A 19,472-nucleotide genomic window follows, 5' to 3' on the forward strand; every position below is an offset into this window, starting at 1 on the left:
TCTATACATAAAAAATTATCTCCAAATCAAAATATCATACCAACAATATCAACCCTTTCAAGTTTCAACGTAAATTTTTTTTTACTCCACCTCCCGAGCCAGCTTGCGAGCCAGCCGAGCTAGCCTCGTTTGGGCTCGGATCGTGGCGAGCTGGCTCACTCAGCCCATTTTTATTTGGGTTCAGATATTCTTGGATCGGCTCGGTAAAAAAAAAGGACCCACCCTCGAGCCGGCTCGCGAGCTCGGCTCGTTTTGACATCCCTAGTCTCTATCAAATGGATATGTTAAGTTTTGGAGTATTTGACAAATTTGATATTCTTTTTGTGGGTTGTTTTCCTTTTCATTAATTTATCGGATTTCCAAAAACTCAGATACGGCAAGGCCTTTTCTTGGAAGATTTGGTCCAATAATCCCTTTTAATTACAAATTAGTAAAATAATATTTGTTTTAAATTCTTGACAAAATAACCTTTATAAATAAAAAATAAATTTTAGCAATGGGTTAACGGTGTTTTTGTGTCCCTTTACAATGTTAAAGAAGTAAATATTTTACAAACATTACTAAACTTTGAGGGAAATTAACTAATTTTTTCCTCAATAGATGTTTGTTAATGTAATACATGCAAACCATTCTAGAGACAACCCGATTTTGGTATGGCGTCGTTTTACTAGGAGGAGGACAGCGTATCTTCAAAAGCCAGCAAACACGAGGCCTTAAAGGACATTTCAATGTCCTATTTGAACCAGTGTGCTCTTCGTCCATCTGTCTATTTCCCTTTTTCTCGCCTTCAATCCCCAAAATTACAGATCAAATCTGAAATATAGTCCGTATTTCGCAGAGTTCCTCGAAGATCTAACCCTCCGCTGAGTTTGATCAAGGTACATTTCCATTTTTTCTTCCATGTTTTTCACCTTTTTTTTGGGAATATTTCCTCCAATCTTCTCAAAATCTTGAGATTTGTCCGAAAATTTTTTCCCCATTAATCCCCTGTGTATTGCTGAGGCGATGTTGTGAGCGCTTTTTCCTGTTTGCAATGGTCTAAAAGATCATGCACTCTGTTCTTGTCTCGTTTCTGTGCGCGATTTCAAGTGCTATTTATCGGCATTTTCTTCGATCGAACTTGTTTCGTTTGTTTGTTGTTTTCCCCCTAATTTTCTGAAAAACTTGTGGTGGAAATGGTAGATATCTAGACATCAGACAGTATCTAGAATCAGCGGCAGAAGGGCATTATCCAGATTCCAGTCGGTATCAGCCTTTCTGCACGGATATACCTTTGAACACTGTTCACTGCTGTGAACTAGGGTTCTTGACTCGATCGTCATCTCTTCTCATTTTGCAATCGTGATCGATATTCCGCCATACCCATTTCTCACTTGCTGTTCCAGATAGTGAAAACCTCAATGTCGGTGCCAAACTTCATCAGGAAAGGGTGTCTTGGTTAACCATTTGCTGGTGGAAAACCCTAGATTTTGTTTAGGAACAACATGATTTATTTATTTTTTATATTCATGTGTTTTCATGGTTGAACTTTTATATTGAGTAGAAGATAGAACCAAAATTCCAGATTCCATCGACCGTGATGATTCCTACAAAAGTCTCTTGCGCAAACAGTGATGTATCTTTGTTGTTGTTGTTGTTGTTGTTTTTTCCTGATCTCCGGCTTGTTATCGTGCCTGCAGATTTACGTTTTAAACGCGAAGAGTCGAAGGACGGGAGATAACACAGAGACGTAATGGCGTCTGAGAGAGAGGATTTCAGCCTCTCGGGGCCATTGCACCTAACAGCTATAGATTGGTAAAGCACCTTTCATCTCCTCTCGGATTTATAGACATGACAATACGTTTTATTACTCTTTGAGTTTGTTCTGTCCAAAAGCCGATTGTCTTCAGCCTGTCTGCACATCCTGCATTCACAAACTATGGTATTAGTTGATGTTTAGAGCAGCCCCTAGTGTGTGTGTGGATATATATATAGCATATGCTTTTTGCTGTAAACAACTGTCTTGTGCAATGCTGTTTCGCCAAATGCTGCTCTATTATGCTGTTTCCGGATGAGGGGTCATATTCACATTGTTGAATTGCGCAGGGCAAATGAACATCACCGGCGGTCTCTAGCTGCCTGTTTGGTCCAAGGCATCTATATTGCAGAGCGTGACCGCCAGCTTCGACGGGAAGGTTCTGAAGCTCTAGCTCCTCCTTGGTCAGAGTTTTTCAATTTCCGGCTCATACGTCATCTCGTGGACGATGCTGATTTCTCCATTTTTGGAGGTATCTATGAGTACAGACCGCCCTCATCGTCCTCCCATTCTATCAAATCGCTGGAACTGAGACCGCGTTATGTAATCGCTTTCAGAGGAACGCTCACCAAACCGGATTCTGTTTCCCGGGACATCGAGCTCGACATCCACATTATCCGGAATGGGCTTCACAGGACAACCCGTTTCGAGATCGCCATCCAAGCAGTCAGAAGCATGGTTGCCGCCGCCGTTGGTAACGGTTCCTCCGGCATCTGGCTTGCCGGGCACTCTCTCGGAGCAGCCATGGCGTTGCTGACGGGAAAAACAATCGCTAAGACTGGGATTTTCCTAGAATCGTTCGTCTTCAACCCGCCATTCTTGTCTCCTCCGCTCGAGAGAATCAAGGACAAGAGGATCAAACATGGGATACGGATTGCAGGTATCGAAAAGGTTTACATTGATACCACTTCGATTCTTAACGTTTGTGTTATCATATGACCCCCCGAGATTCGCAGGGAGCGTGATCACAGCCGGGCTTGCCCTAGCTGCAAAGGCAACCCAAAACCATCACCACCATGGCCAACAACACAGAGCAGCACTGACGGGGAACGACCCATTCACCGCCTTGTCTGAATGGCTTCCTCGGCTGTACGTGAACTCGAATGACCACCTGAGCTCGGAGTATGTCGGCTACTTCGAACACAGGAAGAAGATGGAGGAGATCGGGGCCGGTGCCATAGAGAAGCTGGCGACTCAGCACTCGTTGGGCGGGTTGCTGATGAATGCTGTGACCGGAGGAAAGAACGCTGCCATGGCGGAAGAGCCGATCCATCTGATCCCGTCAGCGATCGTTACGGTGAACTCGAGCCCCTCGAGGGATTTCAAGGAAGCTCATGGGATTCACCGGTGGTGGAGAGATGATCAGAAGATTGAGTCCAAAGTCTACAAGTACAAATGAAATGACCCTAACCTTCTGAAAACCGGGATTATTTTTCTCGGCATGTGTATTGTAAACTGGAATCTGGGTTACTGGTAATGTTGTGAGAGAACAGATGATGATGATGATGACGACGTTGTTCTTGTCTGACCATACCTCCCATGTGTAAGCTCATGGATCCGAATGGTCAAAGTCAAACGAGAATATGTAATGTCTGTTTCATTTAGTTTCTGATTTGATTTTGCTTGATTTGGTTTTGGGTAGAATTTGTTATAATTTTATTTGTTTTTATTTAAAGAATGCATTTTTATAGAGAAGAATTACTTCAATATGATATCAGAATAAAATCAAATCTATTTGAGTTTTTTGGTTTAATTCGATTTTAACGAGATTTCTTTGTTTTCAAAAGAAATTCTAAATTACTGGTAAAAATTGAAAACATTCACTTTAAATATAAAATAATCGAATCAAATTTAAAATTAACAAAATAGTTAAATATAAATAAAAAAAATTCCAACGAATTCTAATAAAATCAAAATATAAATAATTAAACCAAACCACGTCGTATATTTTTTTCGGTTTCGAACAGAAAGTCCAGATAAGGTGGCAAAAAGGATGTCGTATTGCGACGGATAATTTACCTAAAATACCCTTGGAACTAAAGGCTATTTCCTAAAGTGACCCTCTGGTTAACATTGCCGTGGGACGTGGCCACTGGCCAGTAACGGTGTTGGAGAAGTTGACACTTGCCATTTCTCTCTTCCTCCTCCTGCCGATTCTAGTTCTAGGGTTTACTCGCACAAAGCTCTTAATTTCATCGTCCTCGAAGATATTCCCCTCTAGGGTTCTTGTTCATATATTGCGAAGCTTTTATGTCTCATCAATTGGAATTGGCTCCTCTCGCTTCCTCTCGTTCTCTCCGCGGCATCGTCAGCCTCTTCTCGTCGTCTAAGCGGCCATAGTCACCGTTCTCTCACTCTTCCTGGCTCTCTTCGCTGTCCGATCATTCCCTCCTAGCAAAAATCTCGATAAACCGGCGCCGACGCTGGCGAACGGTAGGGTTAACGGCAACCCAGATTCCGCACCGGAGGGCGGCGGCGAAGGAGCGGAGGTGACGGCTTCCACTGTGAGGAACGGGACGGTGGTCGCTGACAATAAGCCAGTTGTGTCCATGATGGAGCAGTTGGTACCGGAGATAACAACCCATGCGCTCAGCTACTTGGATTATCGTAGCTTGTGCCGGTTGTCCATGACGAATTCCAGGATGAGGAGGGCTGCTAACGACGATAATGCCTGGAAAGCTCTTTACCATAAGGTAATTCGACTCGGTAAATCATTCTGCTTGTAGTTTTGTAATGGCAATTTCTGAGTTGTTTGGTTTCTTCGAGTGTTGGGTTTGAGGAACTGTCTCCAAGTGTCTCTGGTTCTAGGGTTAGCTCTGTTCGGAAATTGGGTTTACGAAATAGTTTTGAAATGTTTAGCTTATAGTGACGAAGCCCTTGCTGTTTAGCTGTTGATCGAAGAAAGAATGGAAATTCAGAATAGTTTCGGGTTGGAAAGTTAAAATCTTTCTTCAGAAGATTCTATTTGCTCTCGGGGTTTTCCTAATCTGATTGTGCTGAGCGATCTGGAGTTTTGCCTTTGCATCAATCTTGTGAGTATACATCTCCTGGTTAGCTTTTTTTGTTTTTGGATCTATGGCTTCTGTGTTCTTATTTTGTGAATGTGTGGAAACTCTTTGATCTGCATAATTGCTTCTATGGCATGGTGGTTGAGTTATGTGATCACTTATGTACCTTTTGTGTTGTTCGTCTTGTATGTTTTAATGACTAAAATTATTCCGTTTCTTGGGACTTTTCTGAATCCTAGAGTTTGATCCGACACGTTTTCTTGATCTTTGTTTTTCTTTGTCCAAATCTCTACCAGGATTTTACCTTGGAGCAAGATGGTGTTACCCCAGTTAATGGGTGGAAGGCGTACTACGCGGCTACTAGAGGAATCATGAATATGAATGCGGAATTCTTCAACATCATCAGAGAGAGGTCTCTTCAAGCAATGGCTCGTTTCTGGTTGAACTCAGATTACGTGAAGTGCATCCACCCCTCGGGCGAACTCTTTTCCGGGTACCAATTTCCGCAACTCATTATCACTTCCTGCTTGCTCCTATGAAATGTATTAAGATCATCTTTCGGTTGCCAATGACTCTTACAGTTAAGGTGGATGCTCGATTTGTCGCTCAGTTTCGGTTCGGGTTTGGCATTTACTAGTTGATTACAGGCAAAATGCCGAAAACATACATAACCATTTTACATGGACGCAAGATCGATCTGTACATGTTAAATAAAGACCATCTTCTTCTTCCTTGTGTTTTGCTCCAATCGTAGGTACAACACAGTAATGCAGAGCTGGCAACTGTGTTTCAACTGGGAACAAGGGTTCGACTTTCAGGTCCAAGACATGTGCACTCGGGTCCTGACCGACATGGCATGGGTCACCATGAAGGCGTACCTGAACATGGACGGTGCACCTTTCCATATAACCAACGTGTTCGAGTTCCACAACGGACGGTGGCTCATGGTTCACCATCACTGCTCTGTCATGCTCATCGACGGCCTCGACCAACAGGTTGTTGTTATTTGAATTATGTCTTTTTATTTTATCTGCGGCTTTGGAATTTTTGTTCTTTCCTTTCCCTTTTGTCGCTTCCTTTTTTTTGTGGTTGAGAGAAAAGAACTAAAACTGCATAATGGGAATTGGGTTTAGATTAATATTACAAATTTTGGTTTTGTGTTGTTGGTTTAGGCAAAAAATCCCTCTCCATGTCTTGGCGTATTCTGTATAACTTAATGTCTTCTTGTATGCATTAAATTAAGCGTACCGAAATCAAAACAATGACTAAACCGGTCTATTCCGGTTTGACTTCTGGTCCCCTTTTCGTAAACCAACTCTTCATTGACCACAAATCTGGTTTCCTCATCATCGCCTAAAATACACAAAATGACATCTCCTATGAACAAATACCCAAAAAAAAAATTTTCTCAAAACCTGTAGCCATATTTTGTAGGGTCATAGCGGGCATTAGAAGACGCCCTGGGTTTTTTTTTTTTTAAACGATGAACACATCCTTATACTTTTTGGGCGGTCATCCCACTGGTTATTTACATGAGCACACATCACAACTACGGAGCTCTTTATAGCATCAGTTCCAACAATGGCGGAACTGAGCCCTAACAGAAGTACCGTTCGGCATTTTTCCTGTCCGGAGCAGAGTTTGCAGCCGCAGCCCTTAACTGCGCTATGAGGATCTCGGTGTTCCCTTCCTCCGCAAGAATCTCCTCCAGTTGCTTGGTTCCGATCACTACCTTCGCTTTCCACATCCCATTCTTTCTCCTGAGTGGCGAAACCTGTATCTTGGGCTGCAAGTTAACCTTGCGATACTGAACGATTCTGGGGTTTGTTCCTTGCGGAATAAGGTAGTAGACCTGCCCTCCTGCCAGGGTTTCGTCGCCGGATAGAGGCGAAGATGCGCAGCTCTGGCCGTAAATCCGGTAGCCTGGATATTCTTGTAAAATATCTCCTGCAAGCTTAGGATAGTTGAACTCAAATGCCTCTCCCGAGCCCCCGAAAACCCTGATCGAATTCGGGTTTTGCCCGTCGGATACTGCTTTTATGGAGCAATTGCCCATTTTGATCATAAACTCCAAAAAAAAAAAGATTTTATGTGATGGGTTTTGAGTTTAGGATACAACTAGTGAGATTGGGGGTTTATAAATAGGGAAGAGGAGTCGGACATGAAGCAATGGATATGTCAGAAATAGACAGTTTCATAATTTCATTGTTTGTCTCTTGAGTTTCTAATCGGCGCCATGTGATACTTTGGAGCCGTTTGAAGAATATTTTTTATATATAATATTATCTCTAGACTCTAATCTCTACCCATAGTATTCTTACTCTTATTTCCCCCCTCTATATTAAATATATGCTAATGCTGAAATAAATATTGAAGCGTTCTCTCAATTTGTTTATGCCATGAAAAAAAAATCTGGTCTCTTATATATTTTGGACATGTATGTGACCCCATAAAACCTTGGTGGCGATACACAACATGGTAGTCCGAAGAGGGAATGGCCTTCAAAACGTTACAACTCGCGAATATGTGATGTTTTTAAAATTAAAAAAATGTCTGTGAACACCTTTGGTATTTTTCATATATGATAAACAATAATATCTATAACAAAGACAACTTGAATGTTTTTTTTTTGTGCATAATGATTTAAATTTGAATTTTCTCATATATATATATAGAGAGAGAGTATAACCCGTGAGTTAAAACACTGTGGTACGTGTGATTGATTCGGCTTAGGCTCCTAAGATTAGGGACATAAGACAAGATATTATTATATAAATGAAATGTATTGTTATGGCAAGTTGATGTATTGGTGGCGAAGGAATCTCCCGTGACTCCGTCAACCCTCAAGGGGCCTGCAGCCAAACACGGTCCTATTCCAATTTGCACTGCCACCTGGCGAAAAAAAAAATGGACACAAGGTTTCTGCAAATAAAGATGAGAAAAAAAAGTAAAGGATCTTTTTTATTTTATTAAAAACAATATTTTAAAGGGCCCAACCGGGTTCGAACCGGTGACCTCTTGATCTGCAGTCAAATGCTCTACCACTGAGCTATGGACCCGTGTTGATTTCTTTGATTAAAGTAATCTCATAATTATTGGGCTTAATTCTTTTGGGCCGATATGAGTGCATTTACACATACCTTTTGTGTTTACAAATATAAATACATAAACCCATGGATAATACATTACATTCATAGAATCCAAGAGTCCAAATCTTTTGTGACAAACAAATAAATCTAACCTTTTTTATAGAATAAATAGAAGACAGTGCTTTGCATTGTTACTTATGCTATTGATTTTAGATTAAACTTGAAACCAAGACTATATGTTTCTTGATCATGTCATATTAATTCTGTTTTGTTTTGGCAGTTAGTTTCATTAAACATTACTGTGATACCGAGAGAGACACACAAAAAAAAAAAAAAAGTTGTGAGTAAACCGACTTATTACCGTGCAAAAACCTTAACGGTGAATACATGAACGCACATGGGTTTCGCTTTAGCTTATTAGCTGCTTAATCATCATTTCCTTTTTTTTAATTCCCTTTCATTTTCACTTATTGCTTTTGTTTCATGTGTTAATTATCTGCTTAACCACATGATTTATTACATTTAGACCATCATTACCCTCAAACTACCCAACAGTACACTTTGCATCATTGAGGTTCCATCCAAAGTAACTAGAAATCACCACTTGCTTTTATCTTAAGTTATTTAAATACAATTTGATTAACAAGTATCATATTTGGGGTTATAATTAATTTTCACTTACAAGAGGTTGAATTGTATTTGTTTTATTTGACCAATCATAACATTTTTTTTTATGAAACAACTCATACATGCATACAGAATCTATATAAAATATGATATGATATGATTGTTAAATCCCAAGTTCTTTGAATCATGAAAATTAATCTAGTGGATTGGCTAAAATATACAACATGTTCAAATTCATACTAAATATACAATATTATTTATGTTGTTTGCCAACTATTTTTCACAACAAAAACGAGGCTGCTATATATATCACAAAAAATTTTAGCAAGTAAAATTATAGAACACTTGGAAAATTATTTATATATACATATATGTGTGTGTGTGTGTGTGTATTTTACAATGATATTAATAATTATCTCTCTTTTTTTTTCTAGTATTGTTTTTGTTATTCAAGTTCATCTGTTTACCCGGATTCAGAATCTGACGGACGTAAGACATTCTTCGACAAATCCAACGGCTAGAAATCTCCAAGATTAAGTCAAAGCAAATTCAACTCCTTTTGGTTGAACAAGAGGGGCCAAGATTCCTCGAAACGCGGAAAGTTGTTCTGTACCACGGTCCAATTTTCAATTGAATAAAACCTGTTAATTATTAATAATAATCTTGTGATAAAAACTTTGTATATTAATTTTAATGACGACGATGATAATGATTCATAACTATGTTTCATACAACGATAATGAATTGATTTAATTTTGCAAATACATACTAGAAAAAATTGAAATCCTTTTTGCATATCATGGTCCAATTTCAAGGTGATTTTTAAATCGATAATTGTTCTAAAATCGTAACATTTTCCCTATTTGTGTGTTTACTATATTAATCTTATAAACTATTTACCAAGTGCTTTAGTATTTTTTACAAAAAAAAAGTGATTTAGTGTTTCATTTAATATATTACTTACAAAATTAATTATTTTTATACATATAATAAGTTATTTTGTTATAATTTTTACTGTTTTATTATAGTATTAATGGAAAACAATGTAAAAACGGCAACAAAATTTGTATATCATTCACAACTTTGGATTGTACTTAAATGAAAAAAAAAACTATGCCAAGATATAAAATAAAATAAAAATAAAATAAATCACCAACGTGAGATTGCTTTCACGTGGATTCCAATGGGATATGCTTCTTTTATTTCAAGCGTCCGCCAAAGTATTTGTTAGATAAGCATTTTTTTGGAAATTGGACCGAATTACGATAAGAATAAAGTATAATATAAAAAAATTAATTCACTAAAGGTTATATAATGTATAGTATGATGTGTTAGGTACTTGTTCGAAAAGCTAATTCACTTATTTATATCATATATATATATAGAGGCCATGAAACATTGAAATAGTTGGTCTCCACATGGCTACTACAATATGTTTGTCCAACCAATCATAGTACGATGTATCTTCTAATATTTTCCCTTTATTCCTTTTGATTTCTTCTTATAAATTACTTTCTTAATTTAAATTTCCTCTAATCATCTCCCAAATAATTTATTTTTATTTAGATACAACTGTTATGCATTGAATTCAAACATGAACTCAATTTATGTAGTTCAACTGGTGAAAAAATGAAGCAAATTGTATGTTTCATCTCGAATTCGAACCTCAAGTTGATGTGGTTTATTTCTGATTTTAGGATTAGTTTGTACCTCGGTCTAAAATATCCGGTTACAAAAAAAAATCTTCATTTCATATGATATAAGTTTTTTTTTATCAAAACACTGATAATTTAAACTCTATTATCTTATCGTATATATTATCGAAACGCAACGATTGATTTGAATAATCAAAAATTTAAAAGAATATTAAAAAAACAGCTGAACTTTTAAACATATGAGAAAAATGAAAACTAGATCTTTTTATTTATAAGAAACAAAACGAAAAAAAAATAAGGAATAAAAAATAACGGAAAAATGGTGACAAGGGAGGTTTACCACAAATCGCATTATTTGGGTTGATCAATTAGAAAACTCTCCATTAATTTTAGAAATCTCAACCATTTACATGTATCTTTTTCTATTAAATATAATTTTATATATCTTTAATTATGTGATAATGCATTTTAGAGATCTCTGTGTATATAAATAAATTTGCAACGTTACTTGTTCAGCAAATATTAAATAGTAACAAAGTCCCCTATCTTTTTTAATTATTCAAGTCCAACATGTTACATGACTCTTGGCTCTTGGGAAAGCGTAAGGTCCATTACAATGAATAACATATACACAATGATATATATATCAACACACACAAACATGTTTGTGCATATATATATATATATATATATATATATAAATGTTTGTGCATATTGGTGGGGCTTTGGACATAAAGTACAGTCGAATTATATTTTTTTATAAGAAAAGGGGGACAGGTGTCAAGCAGTAAACCTATGAATAATAAATGGCATTTTTACAATTTGTGGCGCAATAATGCATAGTGTACAGACAATCATATACACAAACTCACCCTTTGATTGGCAATATCTTACTTTTCCTTACAAACATGTTTGTGCATATATATATATATATATATATATATATAAATGTTTGTGCATATTGGTGGGGCTTTGGACATAAAGTACAGTCGAATTATATTTTTTTATAAGAAAAGGGGGACAGGTGTCAAGCAGTAAACCTATGAATAATAAATGGCATTTTTACAATTTGTGGCGCAATAATGCATAGTGTACAGACAATCATATACACAAACTCACCCTTTGATTGGCAATATCTTACTTTTCCTTACCATTTTCCAATATACATATCAACTTTGATTCATTGTATGTATGTATGTATGTATGTATGTATGTATGTATGTATGTATGTATGTATGTATGTATGTATGTATGTATGTATGTATGTATGTATGTATGTATGTATGTATGTATGTATGTATGTATGTGATTAATTAAGAACCCCAATTATCATGTTTCAATGCATTTGTTATAATTTGTGATACAACTATATATTTCCAAACCTGATTATATGAACATCCTTTAATTCCAATTTCCGCTAACATTAGCTACTATACGTTTTAATTTTATTTTCGGCGATAGGATCCAGCAAATAATTGTAATAGCCATTTTTTTTTTAATTTATTCCAGTTCTGTCTAAAAATTCTGTAAATTAAATTGTGTTCATGATCTGTACTAAGATCCACTGAAATTAACTATAAGAATATTGGGAGCGATATGTGATTTTTGTTTTAAAGAACAAGGAGACAAATGTATAACTATAATAAATTATAAAACAAAAAATTCGGGAAACGGTGGGTCTTAGTTGGATAAATATATCCTTAAAGCAGACAAGAGTTGTCAATCACGTCACAAGTGACGTAAATTGACACAAATTAATTATACAATAATAGGATAAAACAATAACCTAATTAATTAATCAGTGAATTAATTAATTGTTTTTTTTTTGGGTAAAAAGGCAAATAGAATTAATTAATTGTTCAAAATAAATGGACGAATGAAGCTAATATAGCAAGCACTATGAGAGTTATTTTTTTGTTCTTTATTCGTTTAATTTAATTTGTTTATGGTACCACTCATTGTCAACAAAAATTAATTATATTTAGTAAGAAATCCTTAGACAAATAATCACTACTCAAGAATCCGGTTCGGTTCCGATTTTAATTACAAATTAACCCCTTACATGTTTTTATATACGACCTCTATGCTTCAATTACGTCTTTAATTACTCCATTAATCTAATTTTATTATATCTTGGTGATTTTTTTATTACTAATGCCTGTCCCACGAAATGACCAAAATGCTTGAGTCTGACGTGGACAAAAGATTACAGATCTCGACTCGTTGGAAATAAATGCGGGTCCCACTTAATGGTATAAATGTAATTTATTCCAAACAATGAGGTCAAGTACTCAGTCCATCTTCCCAAAATTCTGCCTGAGTTGAACTCCAGACCAACATTGTTGTTGCTCGCCCTGGAGTAGACAGCCAAAGATACGGAATCTCAACGTTGACGGTCGTTAACGTTTATTAACGGCTTCCGTCATCGTGACCGGGCGCTCCCGTCGCTCCCCGTGTTCCTGCCAACCATTCAGATCTCGCGATTGTTTCATGCAGAGGAGGAGGAGGGGAGAACGAAACGTGGAGGTAGAATCTGTGATTCGTGGCTTCTCAAATTAAATCGCAGTTAGGGTTCTTAAATCGGAGTGTCTCAGTCGTTAGAGAGAGAGAAAGTGGTGATTGTGAGAGAATTTTATCTGGTTTTGACTTCGCTGCGGCTTCGTTGTTTGGGAGCTCGGGCTCATGGCGAATCGCGGAGGTATGTGTTTACCGCCTGATAGTTTTCCACTTGGAGGTGTGATAAATCGAGCGGTTTATTTGACTTTCTCTCGATTCTTCCATTTTCCGGGAAAATTTTTCTAAGGGCGTTTCAGTTTTTGACCAAACAGATGACGGAGGTGGTGGAGGATATTTATACGAGGAGTTATGGAAGTTATGCGCGGGTCCTCTAGTTGACATTCCTCGACGCAACGAAAAAGTTTACTACTTTCCTCAGGGGCACATGGAACAAGTGAGTTTTCGATCCTTTCCATTTTAGATCGGCGTTTTCCCCCTCCTTCTGCTTGTTTCTCGGGAAAATTGTTTTTCTTTTTCCTCTTCTTGTAATGAGAAGGCTCTCTGAAATATATCTACTTTTGGTGGCGTGTCAGCTTGAGGCGTCAACAAATGAGGACTTAAACAAGATGGAACCGCTTTTCAATCTTCCTTCGAAGATTCTCTGCCGTGTAATGAACGTGATTCTTCAGGTCTGTCTTCTCGATGCCAACATCTTCTTGTTCCACTTTATGATTAACTGGGTTCTGGAAATGGAATAGATCAATGTATATGTACCGTGGTAAAATAAAAGAGCTGCCATGTGTGTTTTTTTTTCCTGGTATGGATAGATCCTCTTCAATTGAAATTATAGCCTCTAGGATGTTCTAACTGTAATTAAGCCCTTTAGTGAGGCGGATCGGCCTCGAGTTCTTGATCTACGAATTTATCAGACAATGCAGAAACTAGAGTATGAAAAGACGGAGAAGTTAGCGGTTATGTTGGTGCGACTTGTTATGTTTCCGTAGCTTTTACTTTTGTGGCAAACAAGATTCAATTCTGTTGATTAGTCAGAAACTCATCTGTTATATATTATGATGTTAGGCGGAGAAAGAGACGGATGAGGTTTATGCCCAGATTACTCTGATACCGATAGGAACTGTAAGTGGCGATTTTGTTTTCAAGTTCTAACAGTTCTTGTTTCCGACAGTGTCGTATGCCTCTAAGTGTTTTCTTGATTTGTGAATCAATAGCAAGTTGATGATGAGCATACATGTCCTCCTGAACCACAAAAGGCAACTGTCCACTCTTTCAGCAAGGTTTTGACGGCGTCTGATACAAGCACACATGGCGGATTTTCTGTCCTAAGAAAGCACGCAACCGAGTGCCTTCCCCCGCTGGTAATGAACTACTTCACCATTGTGTCCCTTTTTTTTTTGGCAGGCAGCCTTATATCAGAACTTCCGTAGGACTTTCATGTGTTGTTTCAATTTAGGATATGACCCAGCCAATCCCTACTCAAGAATTGGTTGCCTCTGATCTCCTTGGTAATGAGTGGAAATTTAAGCATATTTTCAGAGGTAACGAGTCAAATTCCTGCTAGCATAGTTCAAGCTTTTCGTTTCTTCTGTCACAATTTACTAAGCAGATGAAACGAGACATAATTCTGCCATTTCATTGAGGTATATCTCATCCCATCTACTTAAATATGAGCTTACTCGTCGTCTGTTGCCCACGGACAATGAAACAGGTCAACCACGGAGGCACCTTTTGACGACGGGGTGGAGCACCTTTGTCTCATTGAAACGGTTGGTTGCTGGAGATACCTTTGTATTCCTGAGGTATATTTACTCTGTTTCTAGCCTGTGGGTTCATGTAGGATTAGTTTTCGGGACTTGACTTTACCTATCTTGTTTTGTGCAGAGGAGAAAATGGGGAATTGCGTGTTGGAATAAGACATGCTGCTCGCCAACAAATCAGTATGCCTTCTTCTGTGATATCGGGCCAGAGCTTGCATCTGGGAGTGCTTGCTACTGCAAGGCATGCCATCCATACCCAAACCAGGTTCACCGTGTACTATAAGCCAAGGTATAACCTCTTAGACTCTATCAAAATACCTATGAGTTTCTTCGATATGCTCGCTTATATCTTAGCATCGGTTGGATCAGGACAAGCCAGTTCATAATCAGCTTGAACAAATATCTAGAAGCCATGAACAACAAATTTTCTGTTGGGATGAGATTTAAGATGAGGTTTGAGGGAGAGGATTCCCCAGAAAGGAGGTAGTTTAATATTCTCAGTCGCTATTTTACCTTGCGAGGCTTTTCTTTTCAAAGCCGTTTTCTAAATGTGTTTGTTTGTTTGCAAAGATTTTCTGGCACAGTTGTTGGCGTTAAGGACTGCTCTTCTCATTGGAAAGACTCAGAATGGCGATGCCTACGAGTAAATTCCCACCATTTTAGTTCACCTCAAATACGTTTTGGAGTGTAATAATATCGTCAACTAGTCTGCTTCGTTTTCTTTAGGTTCAATGGGACGAGCCCACGTCAATCCAAAGACATGATAATGTTTCTCCATGGGAGATTGAGCCTTTTGTGCCTTCAACAAATATCACTCAATCTGTTGTGCCGAAGAACAAAAGGCCTCGACAAGCTAGCGAAGTATCTGGTCTCGGTAAGGTCTAATTGCCCGTTTTCCCACTCATTAATAGGCCGCGAGCTTCTTTGTCATTTATCTTACATCTTATGCTTGAAATGTAGATTTAGGCTCAACAAGACCAAACCTCTGGAGTTCCACATTGACGCAATCCCACGAATTTGGGCAATCGTGCATCACCTCCCAGCATTGTTACCGTGATGCAGCTGAAGAAACCAAGAGTGTTTCTGGTTGGCTAATGAATTGTTACTCGGTCCCACCCACGACGAAATCTACCAATGACCAAATGGGTTTCCCGGTAGAGGAGAAGAAACATGAGATGGTCACCAGTTACAGATTGTTTGGAATTGATCTGATGAGTAAATCCGCCGCAACGGAGAAAACAGGGAATATGCTTACAGTTAACATTGCCAATTCAACACTTGAAGCTGTCTCGGACCAAAAGTCTGAGGTTTCCAAAGTCTCTGAAGAGAAAAAGCAAGAGCACGCACAGGCGTCTCCTAAAGAGGTCCAAAGCAAGCAAAACAGTTCTAACAGAAGTCGTACCAAGGTATGGAATGAATGAGATATGCTTCTCTGCACCCATACACATGCAATTGCAAAAGATATAGATATAACACTAGTTGTCATAGAACATATAACACGTGACATGGAATTTTACAAGATCATGGAGGATACTGATAAAGGGTATTGGTGAACAGGTTCAGATGCAGGGTGTAGGCGTAGGAAGGGCAGTGGATTTAACAGTGGTGGAAGGGTACGATCAGCTATTTGAAGAGCTGGAGAAACTCTTTGACATCAGGTGTGAGTTGAGGACTCGGGATCGGTGGGAAATAGTCTACACAGACGGTGAAGGAGATATGATGCTCGTTGGCGATGATCCATGGCAGTAAGCAACTCTCTTCCCTTATCAGTAAAAGTACCTCCAGTCCGATATCTGAGAATGATAAAAGGGGGGTTTGTTGTGTTTGTGGGTTGGTGCAGTGAATTCTGCAACATGGTGAAGAGAATATTCATATGGTCAAAGGAGGATGTGAAGAAAATGACTCCGGGGAGCAAACTCCCTTTGTTCATACCTGAAGGACGTGATGATCAGACAATGACCATGCTGGCGAGCTCAGACTCAGCCGACACGAATACAAGATAACACTCGAAAGCTCCTCTCTTTCTCTCTCTCTCCATATATATATGAATGTCGAAAGTGTACTATATACTATTTACTACTAATGTATGTGGGTTTTTTTTTTTTTAATTGGGAATGTGTCATGTTTGTGTTTGTGTCTTGTGGGAAGTTCCAAGTTGTTAGGGAAAGCAACAGAAATAGAGAGGGCAGACAGTTGTGGCTTAGGGGAGAGGTGTTTGGAACTTGGAAGTGGGTTTTAACTACGTATGATTTCTTGTCAAGTGTTGAGAATCATATGAAGAAATTAACGTGAATAAAACATTTTTAGGAGTTTGGATATCAAAATCAATCATCATTCACAGCTCCTTCATTCGGATTTCCTATGATCATAAATAATATACGAATTTTTATTCCATAAATCTTGACAAAATTCTACATTCGTTCGAATTTTGATAATTTCGTTTTAAAAGAATTGTACCTAATTGGTTTTTACATCGTATTCGATTAGGATATTATTATGTATTATTGAGTTCGGTTTAGAAGTGAAAAGATACATTTATATTTAAAAGGGATAATTCCATTTAAAACCCTGTACTTTTCTCTCGTCTCAATTTAAACCCCATACTTTTTTTTGATCCAAAAAAACATTGTACTTCTAAAAATTGGCAATTAAAACTCTATACTTTTAAAAATTGGCAAATAAAACCCTGAACGAAAAACAATATTATTTAATGCTGACATGGCATCCTAGTCATCTGCCACATCATCAATCCCTAATATTTAATAATATTAATTAATATAAAATAAAAATAAAATAATAAAAATAAAAATAAAATTTTAAAAATTATACACATACATATATAATGAAATGATATACATATATACACATATATAAACATATTTATATATATACACACATATATATAATACATATATATATATATGTTTTATATGCATATTACATATATATACATATGATACATATATATCTATATATGTGTATAATTATTATATGTTTTATATGTATGTGTTATATATGTATTTTTCCTAAAAAACATTATATATATATGTATGATTTTTAGGAAAAAAATCATATATCACACATACATAAAACATATTTATATATATATCTATATAATACATATATATATATATATAAATATGTTTTATATGTATGTGTGATATATACATGCTTTTCTAAAAATCATATATATATGTGACATATGCATGATTTTTAGAAAAAAAAATACATATACCACATATGCATATAAAACATATATGTATTATATATATGTGTGTATATATATAAATATGTTTATATATGTGTATATATATATATCATTTCATTATATATGTATGTGTATAATTTTTAAAATTTTATTTTTATTTTTATTATTTTATTTTTATTTTGCATTAATTAATATTATTAAATATTAGGGATTGATGATGTGGCAGATGACTAGGATGCCATGTCAGCATTAAATAATATATTTTTTCGTTCAGGGTTTTATTTGCCAATTTTTAAAAGTACAATGTTTTTTTGGATCAAAAAAAAGTATAGGGTTTAAATTGCGACGAGAGAAAAGTACAGAGTTTTAAATGGAATTATCCCTATTTAAAAACAAAAAGATATTCTTTGGGAAATCGAAAATGTCATAGCTCCATGGAAAATTGGGAGAGCAAACTTTGACCAAAAAAAAAAAAAAAAGAAAATTGGGAGAGCAAAGACCAAAATAATGTGTTAGCTGCATGCACGTGTTTTCTAATCCATACACAATATATATATATATATATATAAACCTTTTAGATAATTATTTTTTGTTATCGTAAAAAGATTTACGTATTAGTTAGTGGAAATAAAATAAACATTTTAATTATTTTCTTCATGTGAGTTTCAGTAATTTCTAAAGCGTACTATTTTATAATTGCTTCCAAAACACGTAATTTTGGAAATAAAATTATAAAAATTTATCGTTTGATATTTTTGGGGGAAAGCAAACAAAATTGTCTCATGCAACTTTGGCAAAGAGCAAACTTCAGCCAAAAAATCTTTGTCCAAGGTTGGCCACTAGTACTGTTTTTTAATTAAAAATATTATATGTTGTTTTTATTATAAAGATGGGCATACATAGAGCTACATTTGGCCCCATTAACCGGGAAATAATTATTTAAAATAAGAAAATTAGAAGATTAATACTCAAAAATTGTTAAATTTTCCTAAATAAAATCTTAACTTTATTTTTTTATTTTTTTTAAATCTGAATTTTAATGTTCATGATTAAATAAATATAAATTTTGTAAACCACATCAAATTTAACTCTAAATATTGACATAGTAGGCTAGACGATGATGTGGTAATTTTAAATTCTGAATGACAGATAACGTTTTGTCAAGTCAAAATTATCATGTTATCATTAGAGTTATCATATAAACGTTTAGTGTTAATTTTGATATGATTTATAAAGTTCCAATTTATTTAATCTTGAACATCAAAATTTGGATTTGAAAAAATTAAGGTTTGGATTTTATTTAGAAAAACTTGACAAGTCCAAATATTAATATTTTAATTTCTTTTTAAAATATTATATTATTGGGAGAAAAAAACTACAGTCTACATCCCGATTAAATGTCGTGATGTTGTCCTAACGGCTGAAAATGCCAAGATTCTTTATTCGAATTTTAAAGTTTAATATTTTTTTTTCCAGAAATTAGGCATCTTATTTCATACCATCTAAAGTGAAATGAAAACCTATCAATACGTAAATTAAAAGAAAGAAATAATAATGATTTATAAAAATTTAAAATCCGAAAAAAATATTACATCTCAAGCTCTTCATCTTCATCATCGGTCATGACTTATAAAAACTAAAAACCTCAAATTCAAAGAATTTTTTCAAAATCTGATACAATGTAAAGTTGTAAAAATTGTTCTAGTTATTTTTATTAATCATCAAATAAATTTAATATATAAATAATTTGTTTTAATAAAACTCATAATATTAAGAGAAAATTCAACTTTATTACTATAAATGTTGTCAACTAAATTAT

At 35.9% G+C, this 19,472-nt stretch overlaps 4 protein-coding genes and 1 non-coding gene across 6 annotated transcripts; 3 read left to right on the forward strand and 2 right to left on the reverse strand.

Moving 5' to 3' along the window:
- The first annotated feature begins 695 nt into the window (after window positions 1-695).
- On the forward strand, window positions 696-3,422 carry LOC104813043 (GDSL esterase/lipase At4g10955). Of its 2 annotated transcripts, none has more exons than XM_010540531.2 (4): window positions 696-878; window positions 1,680-1,794; window positions 2,086-2,675; window positions 2,752-3,422. In XM_010540531.2, the coding sequence occupies exons 2-4, from the start codon at window positions 1,733-1,735 to the stop codon at window positions 3,192-3,194; spliced, it is 1,095 nt and encodes a 364-aa protein (XP_010538833.1). In that variant the 5' UTR covers window positions 696-878; window positions 1,680-1,732; the 3' UTR covers window positions 3,195-3,422. The 2 variants fall into 2 exon arrangements, with proteins under 2 accessions (XP_010538833.1, XP_010538834.1); XM_010540532.2 differs by lacking the exon at window positions 696-878 and adding an exon at window positions 1,043-1,423.
- Window positions 3,423-4,137: 715 nt separating this feature from the next.
- Window positions 4,138-5,961, forward strand: LOC104813044 (F-box protein SKIP8). Its single transcript, XM_010540533.2, has 3 exons — window positions 4,138-4,488; window positions 5,100-5,296; window positions 5,558-5,961. Exons 1-3 carry the CDS (start codon window positions 4,345-4,347, stop codon window positions 5,811-5,813), a joined length of 597 nt encoding a protein of 198 aa, XP_010538835.1. The 5' UTR covers window positions 4,138-4,344; the 3' UTR covers window positions 5,814-5,961.
- An 87-nt stretch (window positions 5,962-6,048) lies between these two features.
- On the reverse strand, window positions 6,049-6,955 carry LOC104813045. The gene has a single exon (XM_010540534.1). The coding sequence runs from the start codon at window positions 6,866-6,868 to the stop codon at window positions 6,401-6,403; it is 468 nt and encodes a 155-aa protein (XP_010538836.1). The 5' UTR covers window positions 6,869-6,955; the 3' UTR covers window positions 6,049-6,400.
- Window positions 6,956-7,790: 835 nt separating this feature from the next.
- TRNAC-GCA lies at window positions 7,791-7,862 on the reverse strand. The gene has a single exon. It is a non-coding gene; the product is annotated as a tRNA-Cys (tRNA).
- A 4,587-nt stretch (window positions 7,863-12,449) lies between these two features.
- LOC104813046 (auxin response factor 9-like) lies at window positions 12,450-16,751 on the forward strand. Its single transcript, XM_010540535.1, has 14 exons — window positions 12,450-12,872; window positions 13,003-13,124; window positions 13,264-13,359; window positions 13,751-13,807; window positions 13,900-14,046; window positions 14,142-14,226; window positions 14,397-14,487; window positions 14,570-14,734; window positions 14,815-14,928; window positions 15,016-15,088; window positions 15,172-15,319; window positions 15,406-15,851; window positions 16,003-16,190; window positions 16,286-16,751. Exons 1-14 carry the CDS (start codon window positions 12,857-12,859, stop codon window positions 16,446-16,448), a joined length of 1,911 nt encoding a protein of 636 aa, XP_010538837.1. The 5' UTR covers window positions 12,450-12,856; the 3' UTR covers window positions 16,449-16,751.
- Window positions 16,752-19,472: the final 2,721 nt, after the last annotated feature.

Source organism: Tarenaya hassleriana, unplaced genomic scaffold (assembly GCF_000463585.1).
Source record: "Tarenaya hassleriana unplaced genomic scaffold, ASM46358v1 Cleome2, whole genome shotgun sequence".
NCBI classification, from domain to species: domain Eukaryota; kingdom Viridiplantae; phylum Streptophyta; class Magnoliopsida; order Brassicales; family Cleomaceae; genus Tarenaya; species Tarenaya hassleriana.

Bases quoted from the DNA above. Each gene is read 5' to 3' on its own strand.
- LOC104813043 (XM_010540531.2), top strand. From the start codon at position 1,733: ATGGCGTCTGAGAGAGAGGATTTCAGCCTCTCGGGGCCATTGCACCTA. The intron at 1,795-2,085 runs GTAAAGCACCTT...TGAATTGCGCAG, and splicing joins CACCTAACAGCTATAGATTG to GGCAAATGAACATCACCGGC. The intron at 2,676-2,751 runs GTATCGAAAAGG...CGAGATTCGCAG, and splicing joins ACATGGGATACGGATTGCAG to GGAGCGTGATCACAGCCGGG.
- LOC104813045 (XM_010540534.1), bottom strand. From the start codon at position 6,868: ATGATCAAAATGGGCAATTGCTCCATAAAAGCAGTATCCGACGGGCAA.
- LOC104813046 (XM_010540535.1), top strand. The intron at 13,808-13,899 runs GTAAGTGGCGAT...GTGAATCAATAG, and splicing joins CTCTGATACCGATAGGAACT to CAAGTTGATGATGAGCATAC. The intron at 14,929-15,015 runs GTAGTTTAATAT...TTGTTTGCAAAG, and splicing joins GAGGATTCCCCAGAAAGGAG to ATTTTCTGGCACAGTTGTTG.
- LOC104813044 (XM_010540533.2), top strand. From the start codon at position 4,345: ATGATGGAGCAGTTGGTACCGGAGATAACAACCCATGCGCTCAGCTAC. The intron at 4,489-5,099 runs GTAATTCGACTC...AATCTCTACCAG, and splicing joins GGAAAGCTCTTTACCATAAG to GATTTTACCTTGGAGCAAGA. The intron at 5,297-5,557 runs GTACCAATTTCC...CTCCAATCGTAG, and splicing joins TCGGGCGAACTCTTTTCCGG to GTACAACACAGTAATGCAGA.